This window comes from Anopheles funestus, chromosome 2RL (assembly GCF_943734845.2).
Source record: "Anopheles funestus chromosome 2RL, idAnoFuneDA-416_04, whole genome shotgun sequence".
Lineage (NCBI taxonomy): Eukaryota > Metazoa > Arthropoda > Insecta > Diptera > Culicidae > Anopheles > Anopheles funestus.
The window spans coordinates 41,199,053-41,217,218 of NC_064598.1; the positions used below are offsets into that span (position 1 = coordinate 41,199,053).

The window sequence follows — 18,166 nt, forward strand, 5'->3', positions numbered from 1 at the left end:
GGAAAGCAAAATGCTACCCATTTTGCTGGTATATTTTTTTTTGTAACGCTTCATTCTTTTAGCCCTGCCACCAGCAACAAACTGGGCTTTCATACAAACACACTCAGACACACAATCGTTCGCGTGCGCACACATTCATTCTGCACGGCTACGCACATAAAATATTACCCAGCTTTACGGAAAGGATGGCTCGGGGAAATTTTTGCGGTTTTTCGATCAACCACTCTGTCTGCAAAAAAGAAAACACACGGCGGGGAAGGCTTTTTGTTTGTTTTGTTACTTTCTGGTTTTGTGTTTTTTTTTTGTAAATGTTCTTATTTATCTCTTAGCAAATATTATGCTCGTGTAATCCAATTAGTAAATAATTCAATTCGACAGAGCGTTTCATTACGGTTTACAGTTTATCTTTTCTGTGTTGAGGGTTGGTTTTTTTTTTGCTACTTTTTGATTCAGCAATGCAATACTCAGCTAGCACTATCGCCAGACCGTCATTTTTGCTTTGCTTGTGCAAAAAAAGTCATGTCTGTACTGTGTGTTAATTAATCTTCCTTTTTTTGTTGGTTTCAAAATTGTTTCTCTTGCTTTGTTGAAGTGTGATTAATTGACGCGTGTGTAAGCGTGAGGTAAAAAGCTTCAAAAGCTTGCACATCAAACTTGGTTAACGTTATAAAAATGAACTTTATTTTCTATATGGTTTTTTACAATATACCGCTTTTACCATTTTGTCACTCTTTATCCATACAGATGCAAACGAACGAAACCTGTGTCCGGCAAGTACCGAGGATGCACTAGACATCAGTATACCTGGTACGGAAATAGAAATAAAAGCACCGGAAAGCTGCACATGGCCCAACGCCTTACAGGTAAGTGGAAAAGTTTTTCCTTCCCACGCTGCATTGAACTTTGCTCAGTATTTTGCACTACTAATGCGTTAAAATGGAGCGCATCTTAGTGTGGCTAACATTGCTGCACTGTCTCCAAGCAGGTTAACGGAATGCAACTTTCACCAAGATCAGGTGGAGCAACAATAAAAAATCCCCCACCAATCCACATTTTTGTATGGAGTACTTTTTCCTCCTCTTGACGGTGTTGACAAAAATGAAAACAAAAACCAAAATAAAACAGATGCCTTTCCGCAAGTAAACAAATTTCCTTTTTTTCCCCCAACAAAACCACAATGGGCGTGTGGATGCGCTTCGCAGGAAAAGAATCCACACCAATCCGTCGTAAATGAAGGCAATTAACACAGAGCGCGATAAATCATAATTTATGCTAATTAGCAAACACTGCCAATGTCAGAATGCATAATTTATTCTGCTTGGCACTCGGTAGCATCGCTTTCGGTTGGACTGGCTACCAAGCCGGTTGACCGGGCCGGACCACAACGTATGTGTGTGCTTCCAGGTTCGGGTCAAGCCACCCCGGGTTAAGAAGCGTTTCGGTGCTTTCGGACGATGATAAGGATTTTCCGATCTGATGCGATAATGGACAAATTGCGTTTGGCTCCTTCAATCTTTCTGCGTTTGCAAATTATACCGACACAAGAAGCACTTTTGCGGATGAAATTTAATTTATTTTGACCTCGTTGTGAACTTGTGAAAACAGCATCGCCGTTCGGGGTCGTTGTCGCCGTTCGTAACTTTCACCGAAAACCACCCGGGACCCGTTCTGTTATCGCTTGTGTAAAATAAAACAACAACCAACACACGCACACCCATACAATTGCTTTGCTTTCTAGCAGATTTTCGTTTTTTTCCACCCAGAACGCCAACCAATCACATTCCGGCTAAAAGTGGAGAAAGAAACTCATCTAACTGTGGTTAACTTCCTGTAAACCTGCCACCACTACACTACTGTCCTGCTGCTCCAGCAGCGAAGATTGTAAGTGTGCAACGTATAAAAACAACGTAGAGAAATAAAGAAAAAATCGTTAGGGTACGGCATTTTTATTATTTGGCTCTGACTTTTTGTGCCAATCTGTCGCAGCGAAAGCAATGAATTATGTTGCCGCGCGCTTTTGCGCTAATATTCGATAATGGGTTTCACTTCTTAGTGAATTGTGTTTTAATGAGTGTGGCTGTGCAAACTTTTATTTAGCCGCTGCACGAAGAAACTGTGCCAGTTGTCAGATCCTTTGCGCATCGTTTCTCGGATGCTTCTTTTGTGTATGGGCGGGAAGAAACTGCTTACTAAAGAAGTTATTAAAAAGCGATAACACCAAGGTGCGGTAAGGCAAATTAATTATGACGATGGGTGGTTTTCTTATGCAATGCAAATTTTGTTTTCCTGGGGATTTTTTTTTTGGTTTCGTAATTTTGCTTCAATTGGTGTTGTTTTATGTTGAAATAAAATCGTCTATTACTAGAAATAGAATAGCTTACAGACAAGTGAATAGGGTATCTTCGCAATGAGTTTTTATCAATTTGGTATCGTCCATGTATTACGTAAGGCAGTTAGGCTTGCCATGAACGTTACTATATTACAGCGTTAGTGGGTCTCGCAATTCGATCCCATTAAAATATTAATTTCTTACAGTTTTTTTTCATAGAAACACCATTGTGAATTCACTTATGCATTATCTATTCTAGATGTCCTATTGCGCCTAGACAACATTAACATTAAAAATCAATGTGTAACAACTAGTAGAAAAAGCTAATAAATTCTTATAATATTTGTTCAAGCGCCAAGCTTCACTTCGGACCATAGAAATTTTTACAGATATATCTTTATGATATAGGCTAGAACCGATCTGATCGTGGACAAAGTAACCCCATCGCTCCACTCTACATCTATTCATCCTACAGATGGAAACTACCTGCTCAACATTGATCGTTAATTTCTTTAACAATTCTTGAATAAAATCAGCAAGTGTCAATCGAGCTCTAATGTTTCAGAACAGCAAGCAAAGTAGACGGTTGTTAGTTTTAGTAAAACACAACTTTTGCTTTACGCTTTCCCTCAAAGATAATATTATTCCCCATACCATGTTCCTCAACCAAAAGAAAATGCCCTATCGTTATGAATTGAGGAAATATTGGGTAGATAATTAAAAAAAAGAAACCTTTCAAAAGCTGCAACTGCCATTAGGAAACTGCGCTGCTTACTTGGCGTTTGGGGTCTCTCGGATATGATAGATTCAACAGCTTTGGATGCTTTAATATATTTGTTTTCTAGTAATAACGCGCTGCTGATCTCCAAAGTACTTCACAGCAATCGTCAAAAATTGTACATTTATTTCATCAGTTTTTGATAAGATTCTGGCCAATTAATCTTTTATCATTTCGTACAATTGACTTAACTAAGCAGTATTTTTAAAACAAGTGGAATAAGGTTAAAAGGTTAATAAGCTAATAATTCAAATCATAAATTACTCAGAGAAAAATGGAGGAAGTACCTTTGGTGGATCAGGAGGCTAACTCCCTGGGATGCATTTTTTTCAAGCGATTCATTTGATCTTAAATAGAAGAGAGATACATAGATAATCCCTTGGCATTGGGTGCAAAATATGTAATTTTGTTTCCATTGAAAATAGTCTTAGTATTCGTTTTCAAGAATGTCAATACATCAATTTATCAAAGAACAAAAATAAAACCAAAAACCTCTCTAATGCCTAATTCCATATAAGCTTTCTCATCGTAACGACAGTGTTAGACGCGATGAATCTCGGCTCTGCTTAACATGCTACAATGTTCTCCATGTTCGGGGATAATATCATTCAACCAGATAGTACGGCTAACGCCCTCAGATTGATACATCAGCCCAGACCGGATGTTATGCTTTAATCACCCTCGGTAATGCATGATAAAATAAAGCAATCTTTGTCACAGCAACTCCTACGACCGGTCGGTTCATTATCGCAACACTCCCTGCTGGATGATACTTTCTGTGGGAGGCGTCCAAAGGATGTCGCTGGGAGGATTAGTGCTTTGGCGTGTTCACAACGTTCTATCAGCATTCATCATCGTCATCTTGCTCTGCGTACATGATAATGTGCTTACGGTGGATGACGTACGGTCGGTGACATGGCATGGCATGGTGTATGCTGCACGGTACTAACGCACAATTCTAAGAACACACAGAACCTGCACAAAACACACAACTACCATTGGCAAGTGGCAACTCTTGTTAGGTATGCAGCAAAGCAACAATAATGGCAGCTAGCAGAGGTTCTTAGACGATCTGCAACGAACTCCTAAAACTTTAGCTACAAGAATTTCTTTTGCGCCTAAATGTAGGCAAACGTTTTCACACATGCATGTACGTTTGCTTTTAGACGAACAAGTGTGAACTAATTTGTGTTTTCACACCTCAATCTCCACTACCAGTTCGCTTGTGGGATTCGAACAACAAAAGACTCAACTGGAAACACGAATGAACATGCACTATAATAAACATCTCAAAAGATCTCTAACTATGCACAAAACTTCATGTTTAGGGATTACTGTGCTCTAACATTAGTCTTTGTCCACTGTGTTCACTTCGCTTTCGTTCCAGCATTATTCTCGTGATATTTAAGGCTTAGAATAAAATTCAGAAAAAAACTTATATCCCACTTATTTTTTATTTGTTATATAAACTATTGATTAAAAGACAGTTAGAAATAACGTTATAAATGTGTGAATAATTACACAGTTCTATTTGAATCTTTTGAAACACTGCGCTTCGTTTAGCAGACAGATCAGGATTGTTGCTCTTTTGTTATCTGCTTTTATTGCGCATTAGACTCGATGAATTTTCGCGATTAAGAAATCGGTCTGAATTGTAAGCTTTCATCGCTTCCCAAAATCCATAAGGAAATGAACTTTCGTATGCTTTAATACAGCCACGAACGTCATGAAACGAACACTCCTTTACGCTCACACGAAGCGAACGCTATTATTATACTTTCCAAAGAGCTACATTCAAGATATGCAGTAGCATCTTAGCTGGAATCGACACTCCGAGTTTTCCGAAGGCTTCTCGTGTAAAGTGCCCTCTGCAAAACGGCATCCAAGTGGACGAAAGCTGTCATAATCCTTTTCTGAAACATTAGCTCACCCTCGTTGTTGGCGACCGAACGTAGTGCTGTGTGTGTTTGTGTCCGGATTTGTGGTTTTTCCTGCATTTCACTTCACCGGAAAGGAATCTTTCTTCCCGACGGCCGGCTGGTTCGCGTCCCAGTGAAGAAGGCACTAACAAAAGAAGGAAAAGAACAAGAGTGAAATCCGTATCTTATACTAAACGAGAGTCATACCCGCCCTGACTTTTACTGATGGCGACTGCAGACTGCTATGTATAATCCTATTATTACGCCCGAGGGCAGTACAGATGATAATAACCAACCAGCAGTGGCACTGGTGTCCAAACCAGGGCAAAACTTTTGCTGGAAATAAACTTTCATAGATTTTATAGCTCAAGGAGCGCGGTCTCCGGAACCAAGACTTCTGATCATCCCGGATCCGTTACGGCCGCTCCCTTAGCCGTCGAAACTCCCTCCGGATCTGAACGTAATAACAATCTGCGTGACCAACCGTGTGACAGTGAGCCATCATGGGTAGCTTGGGCTTGTGACAGAACAGAAAACTCGACGACATTTATTCTTTACTTCGCCCATTTTCTCCAACAGAGCGAACTGGAGAAGTTCATTTACTTTCGTTTCGTTGAGCTATGTATCGTGGTGCGGCGGCTGGAAGCATATTAAAACAACAACAGGTGTGTCATCCTGTAACGGATACCTTTCCGTACATCTTTCCACTTACTGCTTAGTGATACATTTAGTATCCAGCCACAAAATGCTAGCATTTCAACAAGATCATGAGATTCTTAACTGGCGGTTTGGTCCTTTGTTGGTAGACCATAAATGATGAATGATTACTGTATTTGTGATGAAATACGCCTTTAGGATGGAAGACATTTATTTCCACTGTATTCACACTGATTTTAAGAAAAACAAAGATAAAGAATACGTGATATATTGCGTTTAACAGTTATAGCGGACACAAATTTTAAAACTTTTATAATGCATTGAGAAAAAAAAATGATAATCATCATGCTGCAAATTTTAAAAGAACTTGTTCAATATTTAAATGAAATTTATTTTAACATTATATTTCATTTGATGTGAACATAACGCATACGTAGCTGATGTTTTTTCTATTCACGTCAATGCTAAATATTTTTTTCGATATTTGCTCTTTTGCATAAAATAATGGCTTGTTTTAGCTACCGATCAGTATTTTAAGTTTGTTTTTAGTTTACGGAATTTTTTAAATATTTAATTCATTAAACTCTACTGAAATTTCAAAAGTATGTTCAAAATACCAGGCGCCTCCATGTGGTAATAAGTATTAGACGCAAATACCAGGCGCCTCCAGAAGCCAAATGTATAAATACCAGGCGTCTCCTTTAAATGTAAAAAATTGCAAAACAAATCGTAACATTAAAGTCGTTAAAATTTCAATCAATTTAACGTTTTAAATAGATCTTCATCGCTTCTGTTTTGTAGCATCTTAACAAGTTCATCTACCTATGTTTTGTAGCATTTCAGGTAGTCTGAATAAAAAATAAATAGTAAATAGGCCTGTCATTCAAGAGACAATCATTTTGGAAATTTATGGATTCCAGATATTATTTTTTTTTTTGTTTATATTTTTATTTTGTTTTCGATTTAGCTTTGATCTCAGTGCCGTTTTTGTACGAAAGTAAATTTAGCATCAATGCCATTGATAAATTACTATTGCAGTTTTTTTCTTTCAAGCATTTGTTAAATTGCAATAAAAAACCGATAAGCTTTTTGACTTTTTTGTTTATGATTTCTAACCTAATTTTCGAATTTTCTATTACAAATAAATTATATCGGATCCGTTTCACAAAACAATAAATACATACAGCGATTGAAAAACCTTTTCATATGTGAAATAAATATGTCAGTACCAGTTCTTTTTATGTGAGATTATGTTTCATTCCACAAAGTGATTAACGTTGAAATGAGGATATAAACTTAAAAACATCTTTTACACGGTAGTTGTGCTGTTCAATTAAAATTTGATATTCCTTTATGCTTACAGAGTTATTTTTATTTCATTGATTCCATTTCTATCTCTACAACTTTCATAGTTCATGTTAACCAGATTCAGTCTTTAAACATTCGCCGTGAAGTTTCACTCCCATTCGTTGCTTCACAATGAATTATGGACGATAGCATAAGTTCAATCCACCCCATTATGATGGTACACTGGCTTAACGACAAACGTTTAAAGTTCACTAGTATGGCAATTTAGCTACTTGCCGAGAGACAATGTCGCCACGTGTTGGCCAGGCAGGAACAATTTATTTCTTTCCACCAGTTCTAGCGGCTGGCAAATCGATCGAGCTGTGATAACTTCCGAAATTGAGAACATCTGTCAGCAGCAGTGCGAGTCTAATCGAAGGAATTTCTTTCATTACTTTACTTCACCCATTTGGCAGCCGCCATGCGCTAGAAATTGATGTGAGAGCCATATTTTCAACGTCCCTGCAAGGCAACGCCTGTGCAGATTCTTTTTTTGTTTTATTCGTATGTAATTTATCAGGTTCAACGTGTGTTGCTGTTACATTCCTGGAACATAAATAAAGCAATTTTATTTCCATCCATATTATCTTTGCGAGTTGCAATTGTTCCAAAGCTTTCCAAATTGATTTTAACTGAATAATTTTAGTAATGTGCAATGAAAATAAATGTAATTTATCGGCTTTAGAGTAATTTATTTTAATGAAAAATATGAAAAACAGCAAACACCAATCTTCATGCATCTTTTATTTTGCCCTCCAGCATGCCACCACAAGCCAACAATTTACAACGTTAATGGTTCGCTTTAATCACTGGCTGGGTGAATGATTTCTTTAGAGCTGCAGCAACCGTCCAACTCACCCCTTTTTGCACTTCGCCAAATTAAATAATCTTGGCAATCACACCAAACAGATTTTCATTTAGTGTTTTACAGCCAGATGGTTTTGTTTATCGTCCTCCGTCAAACAACAGTCGAGCTCATAAAAATACACACACATTATGGCCGAGGGTCACAAACGAGCGTAGAATCTGCTATACACGCCATCGTCGAGAATGTCAGTAAAAATCTTCCTAAAATACTCAAAACCCTTCACGATATCCGTCCAACACTTCTGCCATCCTTTTTTTTCTTATTGTACGAACTATTGCATCTCCCCGTCTCTGTCTCGCACCTCCCCCCATTCTCTTTCCTTTTCGCTGAAACACTCAAACCTTTTGGGTCACTGAAACTTTGATCAAATTTCCCACCGTTCCTTTTATGGCACATCATGATAGGACGGTTCATAAACGGGCGGACATTTCACATCGTAAAATCCTGTAAAAAGTGACATGTTGTTTCGGTAACACGCATGCAGGCCGCATTAACGCTACGAGACGCTTTCATCACGCATATCATCATTTCACGCAAAGAAAATTGTTGTACGAAATTTTCCTCTTATAAAAAAATCAAACAAACATATTCGTTCCGCTTTTCATTATGCTTGGGCAACAAAATAATATGCTAATGCATCAAAGTTAGTGATGTTGCTAGGCTAAGTTCAACAATTGTACCGTACAAATAGAATTCCTATCAAATAACCAGCCCAAACAAGTGTTCATGTTTTATGCTCCACAAAAAGGCGCGTCACCTTCCACTTACCTAAGCCCCAATCGTTACAAACTGGAACCATTTTGTACACGTAGTACCTTCCGCTATCTATCCCACCTTCCGAAAATTCATAAGTTCTTCTGCTGCGGTACGCCATTCGCTGGAAATATACTGCAGAGCATTTTAAATGAACTATAAAATATTAATAACCACAACGGGTACCTCAATTCAATTAATAAATTTATAGCTTGTCGTTTGCCCAGTCACTCACTCACCGTCGACCCATGGCTGACCGGCACGTTTAGATACAGCGCCACTCGACCGATGAAACGAAAAGTCACCGGAAGGATGTGCTCGCAACAAGCACGATGTGCGTTTGGTGTAATTTATCAAAAACTTTTCTTGCTTCTGGGAGTAGGAAAAGCTTTTTAAACTCGAAAGTGATTTATGGGGTTTTGTTTATTTATTCTGTATTATGAATAACGAAAAGCGTTAAAAATGTATTGTTTGAACTGCAAATAAATATGACAGGTCATATGAACAAACAATAAAAACTAAACTACCAATATTATAAACATTCCAAATTTTGATAAATGTAATATTTTATTAATAAATCACTAATATTATGCATAACAGCAACAGCGTCTGTTCTTAAGAAAATCTTTATTCGTCAGCGTTTTTTAATGACTTGAACAATATGTTTTCTTCCCTCGCTCTTTTCGGTCAGCTTCTAAAGCGGCACCATTTTGCACCTGGTCATGTAATGCATATTTTCATTACCGTACCTTGTAACTTTTTTGCAGGTAGCTCCACTGAGTACGATTTATCTTGTTGTACGTACGCAAACGTTAGTGTGATCTGTTGTCTAACCATAGATTTTGGTCTTTGTTGTGCTCATTGCTCGTATTCGTAGTTGATGACTTCATTGAGAGGTAAAAAGGATGGATGGAAGTCAAGAATTTTGAAAAGTCACTCAGTAAAAGGTTTTATCAATAACATTTTTATTTATTGGAGAATATTTGAGATGATGTATTTTTGACAAACAAAAATTCAAACGTTTGTTAAAATTAAATGTTGATACGAAATCTTTCAGTAACTTGGTGCTCTTCTAGTACTTACAACCGAATTAAAAAAAGTATTCATCCAAAAGCGCCCACGTTTGAGTACCATCGTCGTCTAGCTGATAATTTTAAGTCAATTACCTTTTCAATCTATTAAAGTAATTATACCCCTAATGAGTCTCGTCAGCCAAGTCATTAAAGTCACTTGTAGTCGAATGATTTGAAATTTGCGTGACTGCCATGTACCCGTTGGGCGGTGTAGGCGACCCGTTGGTACGTGAGTTCGTGAGATTGAACGAACTGCGAAGGACCTTCATCAAGTGTCAGTTCGACAAACTGAAGTACCAGCCCCGAGTGGGAGATTATTCTTTTTGAAGTGTGCGCTAAAACTCGGAACCATTATTGATACTTTGAAGTGTTGCATCATCTCCGTACAGGTTGAAAAGGACGGCAGACAAGGTAGGTGTTACTGGTGGATGAATATTTCATAGTGCTGCTCCTCAACGCTCCTGACGGATGCGCAGTTTCCCACTTAATAGAACTTTAAACAGTTCATTTGCTAGTTTCACGCTTGAAGCACACTTTGGCACTCGAAAGCAGGTAAAGGTTTTTAACCGCAGCATTGATGTTGAATTGAATTTCAGCATAAACGAATAAACGTATTTAGAAGCAAAAAACAAAAACTATAAGCAGGAATAGAAAATATTCGAAACAAAACAAAAAAAAAACATTAGAATTACCGGTGAGAGATGCTGTTTTTACTGAATCTAATAATGAACTGAGATCAAATCTAAGCTTACCTGATTAACGAAATTAGCTATTTTCCCGTGCCCGAAAATATTTAATAACATCGCACGCCCCCCGGGGGAAAACTGGAGGTTCATTTTAGCTCTACTTCATGTGCCCACTCCGGGCAGTTTATTGATTGTAAATTAGAGAATTGATTATCATCTCTCGGAGCGAAATCGGACCGCACGTGCATACCGTTTGCACAATCCCCTTGAAAGTTCCGATGCACGAAGCAAAACCCCACTGGAATGAGGTGGAAACTTTTCACCTCAAATACCATTTCCCTACTTTGGTCACCGAGCATTACTTTCATTAGTTGTGGACGTTGCTAAATCTTTATATCTATTTCTTTTCTTTTTTTTCTGTTCCTCCCTGTTTCATTTCACCATTTGCTTCAATTTCACCTTTCATTCAACTCCCAGTAAAGCACCTCGCTCACCTCGTTCAGCACGAACGGGAAGCGGTAGAAACACAATTCCGTACTGCACGTGATAAGCTAGATATGCTATGCTGGATGGAGAAGAAATAGGCCACAGGAACGCGCTGGAAATACGTCCGACGGCCCGAACCGTAGGAATTTCCGCCCGGAAAACCCGGCCTCTTCACATGCCGGGTAAAAGCCACAAGCTATCAAAGGCAAGACGACCCCGAACGACCGCGGCTCTTGAGCTTTTGTCCCCCCCCCCCCCCCCCAACCCCCTCGCTGTCCCACCTTGCTTCCGTCCGTTTCCCTTAGGCTAAAGCGACATTTACCATCAGTTTTCACTCTCGGCATCGTTGGAAAACTAGCCGTGGCATTGCATCCCTTCCGAAGCATTCGTCCCTTCACGCTTCACATCCGCTTGCGCTTTCCGCTCATAGAAAATCCATTCTCGTATAAACAGCTCATTCCGTTGCGCGCAGTTCGGAAAATAACACCGGGGCGCAATAATGTTAATTAAACGTTTGGTGCTTGTGAGCTCAGGCACAAAACCCCCGGAGGCTGCTTCCGACTGGCACTTTTGGTTTGGGGCCAGTGATGCTAGGGCACTATCGGAGGGTGGTACCGGTCGGTTGGAAAAATGGAGCAGCACAAAAATGGAATTCATTACTCTGATTAAATTAGAATCCTTTTCGGTATTAACGCCCCAGCCCAAGCGATAGGATTCATTCGTTCGTTCGTTCGCCTTGTGCGGTACGTTCATTCATTCGTCGGTTTGACGGTCGGTAAAGTGGAGCGATTTCTAAATTTGCTCCTCTCTTAGGTGCGCCTTAGAGTTGCATAGTGTCCTGCAAGCTTTACTCACTATCCACCCAACTATCGTTGCGATCTATCTCCCTTGAGCGATCTTCCTTTTGCTCGGTTACCGAACCGGGGGTTCCGGTGCAGCTGACATGCACACGCACAAGCGTGGTTCTACCACACGCCTACACATAGGCACGTAAGCTTCATGGTGAGCGCTCATTTTGAATTACCACACTTGCCTATGCCTATCGGAATATTTTTTCCATTTCACGTGCATTAAAAAGTATCTCGGGGGAAAAGTGAATGGGAAGCTTTTTTTGTGATACACAACAATACATTAAACAGGTTCCGCTTTGCTGTCTGTGTTGAAGGTGGGTTGGTGAGTTTCTTTTTGTTCTCTTTTTTCATCCCTGTCTAGCATCTCATCTGGATGAGTATCACGAACGATGGGAAGATGATTGCACAATGTACAATGTGAGATAAGATCGTTTATGTAGTCTGTGTAGGTTTTGCGCACGAAACGCACACCGTTGCACCCGAAATACGTCTCCATTCATATGAATCTGCTGACGAGGCAAAACGTACGAGCTCGTCCTTGAGATCGGTGGGAAAAAATAGGAAACATTATTCTGTGAAAAGTGGATACGTTACGGCAAACAAAAGAACAAGTCTTTCATTCAGATGTATCGCCTATTTTGTTTCGTGTTTTCCAGTTCGGTTTAAAGCTTTAGATGAAATGCAAGTAACAGAAGCATTTTTGTTTCTCTAACCATGCCTGATTGTGATGAGCTTTGAGAAGAAATTGTACTGTCGCGGATCAGTATTGTCACTGGGCTTTTTGTGCTTTTTCGATACAATTTTTATTTTAATTTTTAAATTCACACACAAAGGGAAAGGGTTTAGATAAATTATTTTTACATAAGAAGAATAATATGAATATCGTAAATTTTTATGTACAAAAGTGTTGTTTGTAATTTTAATTTCGATGATTAAAGTATACAATTAAGCAATGCAAAATTGCACACAAAAAATCGTCAATCTCACCATCCAACGTTAACCACAGTTGCAACGGAATCCAGAATAAACAGCTGGAAGAAGTTTTTTTCCCCGCTTATTGTGGAAGTAATATTATGACCGACCTTCCTTTCCTCATTCAGTCGTCGCTTATCACACCACAAACAAAACCCTTCACAGGCAAACACATATCTAGCGGTACATTATTATATTGTTTCTTTGCCGTTTGCACAATCTCTTTTAGCGAAACAAATAAAAAAAACTACAAACCTTCCATCCGTCCGAAACACCGAGCATTGCTCTGGCCTGTCAGGCTTCACAAAACCGATGTGGCATAACGCGACCGCTGGGCGAGAAACAAGTGAGAATATTGAATTTTTCATCGCACCATTCCCATTTCGGTGCCCGGTTCATTCCGTTTTGCAACGCTTGATTGCACTCAAGGCGAAAGCATTTTCTCTGTGCCGAAAGAGCAAAGAAGAAAAACACAGCTTTTTGAATAACGCAAACAGAACTACTGCACACCTCGGTCATTCACTCACGTACATGTACTTGGATGGATGAAGCGAGTGAAGCGCATAACGCTTGCCGGAAGGACGATACTAGCCCCCAAGGACACGTATTTGTTGAGCAAAAGCAACGAATGATCGTAAGCTTTTATTGTACGTTTGTTGCGTTTGTATGTTTGTTGCTAGTGAGAAGACGAGAGCTTAAAACAAAAAATGCAAACTCTTGCAATTCACCAAAAACGGTGATGTTCCACTTTGCAGAAGCTTTTTTTTTGCTTCTTTTGCTTGGCCTGGCGTTGAGTGATTGTGAATCGTTTTGCAATCATAAAGAAACGAGAAACACATTGCTTTTTTGACGTTGCACGATGGTACAGAAGCGGACGCATATTTGTAGATTTAAAAAAAAAGAACCAAGTATGTATATGAAAAGTATGATAGTTTATGAAAAAAAACATCCCAACTATCTTATTCCAACTTTATTCCATGTATATACATGAAAGACCAGCTCAATTAACAATTTACATAAAATCTACGTAATAATTAAAATGCTGTTTTTGCTTTTATAAAATAAACATTAATATAAAGATTTTTTTCACTACATTGATTAAAATTGGATTTATTGCTTACTTAAAAGAACTGTTTTTAGTATCCATGTCTTTCGTAATACAGTATTAAAAAAAGTTCGTAACTTAATAAATGATATAACAAATTACAATATTCTGAATATTTTCTGCTAATTCTCTTATAATTATTCTCTCATTCTTTTTAATGATTGAATGTTTACTGATATGCATTTTCAAAGCACAGTTAGTCCAAGCACAACTGTTAGAGTTATATGTATTTTTAAGTTTTTTCACGATGCCACATGCGAATATGCGTGATTTTATTTCAAGCCTAGGAATTATTTTGGTTGAACAAAGTTATCGTTTATTTCAGCAGTTCTTTGCTATGTGTTGAGTATTTCTTATTCAATCACCATATTTTTCATTTCATATCATAGGTCATGTGTGAATGAGTTACTTCAATCGGTTGGAAAACCAATAGCAGATCGCTTGGAAAACAGCTATCTTTTTCAAGGGCGAATAGTTGGAAGAACGCTGAAGAGCTTTATTTCACTCCGCAAGGTGAACTATAATATACATAATACTAAAACATACTATAATATATATAATAAAATGGAATATTTTTTAAAATAAAATAAAGATCGCCCATTTGACACACTCTGAAAGGCTTTACCAAAACGTGTGAAACTACTGATAGCACATCTTCTGGATTATTGGTCCAATAAAGCCTTCATATGCACGTTTCAGTGTGTATCGCATAAACGATCTTTACTTGGCTACATTTGACTCTTCAATCCATCGACCATATTGGTATATCTGAGCGGTGCTCCCCAATCTACTAAAAGAGCTTCTTGACAAAATGCTTATATATGATATGGGTGAAAAGTATTATCATATGTTATATCAATATTAGCACCATGACAAAATTCGATAATTACATAAACCTAAACAGAATGAGAATTTTATTAGATATCCACCCAAGAGGTTGGTCCAATGCAACCTGTGAGTTGCTAGTAACAGGTTGAAACAATTATATTGCTGTCTGCTAACTCACGGAAACAAAGAGAAAATTCTTATTGGGCATCAACATGTCATTTCCTGTTTGGGGGGTTTTATTTACGCCATCTTTTAAGTCGTATTTCTGAGAAATCGATCTCAAGCAGTGCGGTTTCTTCATATTCACTTTATTTTCCTACGATATCACAGCAAAGCAATTGGGCGGAAATCGAAATCGATTGAACAATTTTACTCGAACCAAGCATCAGCAAAGCACGAACACACTGCAGCTTACATTAATGTTTTATTCAAGCGCAAATAATATAGTTTGAGCAGAGTCCATAAAACAGGCCCGGCCGGGCGCGTCAAGTTGTTTCATTTTGCAGATCAAACCCAAAACCCCCAGAAGTGGACCCTCTTCAAAACTGACCACCGCATTACGGGGCACATTTTTTACCTCGCTCATCTGTCTCCCCCCAACCACTATACCTTCTTCCTTCACCAAACAAAAAAGGCACTCGGATGCTACCCGTAATGGGTGCGAGCTTTCCAGTTAGACTTCCAGCTGGGGCATGGCGAAGCACACCACAAGGAAGATGCCTGGCGGAAGAGCAATATGATGAATGTTGAAAAGATATTTCAAAATGACCAACGATATCACTTGTAAGTGACGTACCCGGTTGAGAGGCTGCCAACTGTTCGCACCGGAGATGGACAGGCTCAAGCAAACAACAAAAACACACCATGCGGATGTGTCGTGCTGTGTTACTTTTATATTTTGCTTCAGCTAAAACGTCTATCATCACATGAGAAAAGTGAAGCATACGGAGCAGCAGCTAGAGGAAGTGCCTACGCAAAACGATACCGGCCTATACTGCAGGATATAAAGGCAGTACTTTCCACATCTGCTGTGCTTCGTTTTATTCTAATGTCAATTTTATTGTTCATCCAAATGGCTTTTCTGGTTATTTTTTCTATTTTCCCTTTTTTGCGTCAAACCATTCGCTATCTGTAGTACATCTAATGAACCACTGCTCCGGTTGGTGTAATAGAGCCAAAAGTATGATGCTGCCAAGAGAAAGAAGCAAAAAAACAACTGCTCAAAACGTTGAAGAATTTCGTACGCTACATGTATCAACCCGTCATTTTCCATCACATTTGGATTCACATACGATCTGGTTTGCTTCCGATTCTTTTATAAGAGACACTCCTTTCGGAATCGTGCAATTTTATTTCATCTTCATTTTCATGCGTTATTTTGGAAGGCTTTTGCTGGCTTTGGTAAAGCGAAAGATATTGCCCCAGCAGGAGTAAGAAATGTACAGGGAAAGCTTAGTGGTTCTCTCTCTCTCTCTCTCTCTCTCTCTCTCTCTCTCTCTCTCTCTCAGTATCCCTCACTTTCTCTCTCTCACCCGTACTTGCTGTATGTAGAGGAAAGTTTTTCTTTTTCTTCTACTACCCCAACCGACTTGTTTGGAATGCAATTTATGCGTGTATGTACTAAGCAGTATAAGTGTGGGTTGTGGCAACTGTAGGCAACTTCATTGTCGTTCCGGTGGCTGCTGGAGGAGCCACACTACAAGCCGGGAAAGCAGGTTTACGATGTTGGATATTTTTTACATTTTTATAGGACAATGCTACATATTTCATGCATATAAATGACTGTTTAGTGTTTTTCCTCACATATACCATTCAAACCGAAAGCGAATGACGCCAGCACGCCTTGTCATGCTCGACGTTACCCTTCTGGTTTGGTCATGGCCTTGAAGGCAACGCTATGTGTGTGCAGTATGTTAGATGTATGTATCCTGCACAATAAAACTTCACATTTGTCCAGAACCCGACACCGACCGTAACAGGGTTTGGTCTACATGTGGAGTACATTCTTCACGGGCCAAACCTTGTCCTGGGTCACTTTGTTTTTCCGTTTCCGTTTCCACTAGTGGCGCGCTCGGTTCTTCAAAACGGGGCAGTGAAATGCTCCCTTCACACAGTGCACACAGATTGAACCGGTGGTGTTAGAGTGTTAACTTGAGAATGGTGCAATTTTGAGAAATGTGTTGTACCATTCGGTCGCATGAAGCACACATTACTGTTTGCTGCATGCAATGCACCAAAAACGTAGCGATAGCACATTTTATACCTCGTACCTAACTCTTCCCTTTGACGCATGTGCTGTTTTTGCTGAGATTATCATTAAAACGGATTTAATTTTACACTCCAAGCAATTGCTTCCTTGATCTGAAGCTCGACAAGAGGTAAAAATTACAAAGAAATCATGTTGATTTATTGCAGTTTTAGGTTTTTTTAACTTTTTTCTCAGATGCAGCTGACCTTCAACGCAATCTTAACAAGGCTAAGGTTGGGAATACATCTTGTATTTGGAAATAATTTTAGTAACTTTTCAAGTTGAACTGGCATATGTAAAAGTAGCAGTCTCAGCTTTCCAAATTTATTGAGCTCATGTGTAGAAATTGATTTTCTTTAAAGATTTCGCTAAACTCACACACTTTCAAAGTTTCCGGCGTAACTGATGTATCTATTGTATCTAAATCAAATTCACTTGTATCGTTATCCAGAAAGTTGGAACAATTCCACATCAGCATTTATTTATCCCCCTTCGAATTGGAAGGAATTCAGTAATGGTTGCTATTTTCGCAATAACAAATCGTGATTTATCAAATATTCTTTTTCAACAATTTGTTGGTTACATTAAATTCTTATATGCTTATATTCTTTCTCTGTGTTTTTACTTATTTTACGTTTTTTAAATATGTAAAATAAATTACTTAAAAACTTTAATTCTTTTTTTACGGTTTTCCTAAATCCCGCCGCTTCATACAGAACGTTTCTTTTATTTCTTAGGAACTACTACTTATCTTTCTAATATGTAAAGAGTATTTGAAGGTGATTTTCGGCTTTTCACATTCCCGGAACTGTCACAAAATCGATATGGAACCTTCAACCAGTTGACGATGTGAGCGAGGCATGATGAACGCAACGAAATGTAAAAGAAATGAAATGGGACGATGTCAAACTGAACCAATTCCAAGATTTACTAACATCAGAACCGTACTCACATACTCTCTCACACACACACAAGCACACACATGGTGAGCTGTTGGCGACCCCAGACCATACGCCATGAATTATGTAACTATCAGCAAATGTGACACTTTTATCTTTCGTTTTTCGGTTTCTATGGGCCACTAAAGGCGACCTGTTTCTTAACTGCACCCAACCTTTCTTTCAAACCGTCGTAAGTTTGCGTGCTCACTGTCTCTGCCACATACTCCACATACACGGTTTTTGAAAATGGGCATCAGTCAGGGTTGCGTTGAAACGGAATCGGGAACTCCTGACGGTGACGGGCGTTTTCGGGCATGGCCGAAAG

At 38.9% G+C, this 18,166-nt stretch overlaps 1 protein-coding gene across 4 annotated transcripts in view; it reads left to right on the forward strand.

Annotated features, from left to right (window-relative positions):
* Window positions 1-18,166, forward strand: part of LOC125761700 (protein eva-1-like) — a 105,893-nt gene that overhangs the window by 49,606 nt on the left and 38,121 nt on the right. For all 4 annotated transcript variants that reach the window (XM_049423138.1, XM_049423139.1, XM_049423136.1 and 1 more), the window contains one exon: window positions 745-863. In XM_049423138.1, coding sequence (XP_049279095.1) covers window positions 745-863 — 119 coding nt within the window. The remainder of the gene's footprint in view (window positions 1-744; window positions 864-18,166) is intronic.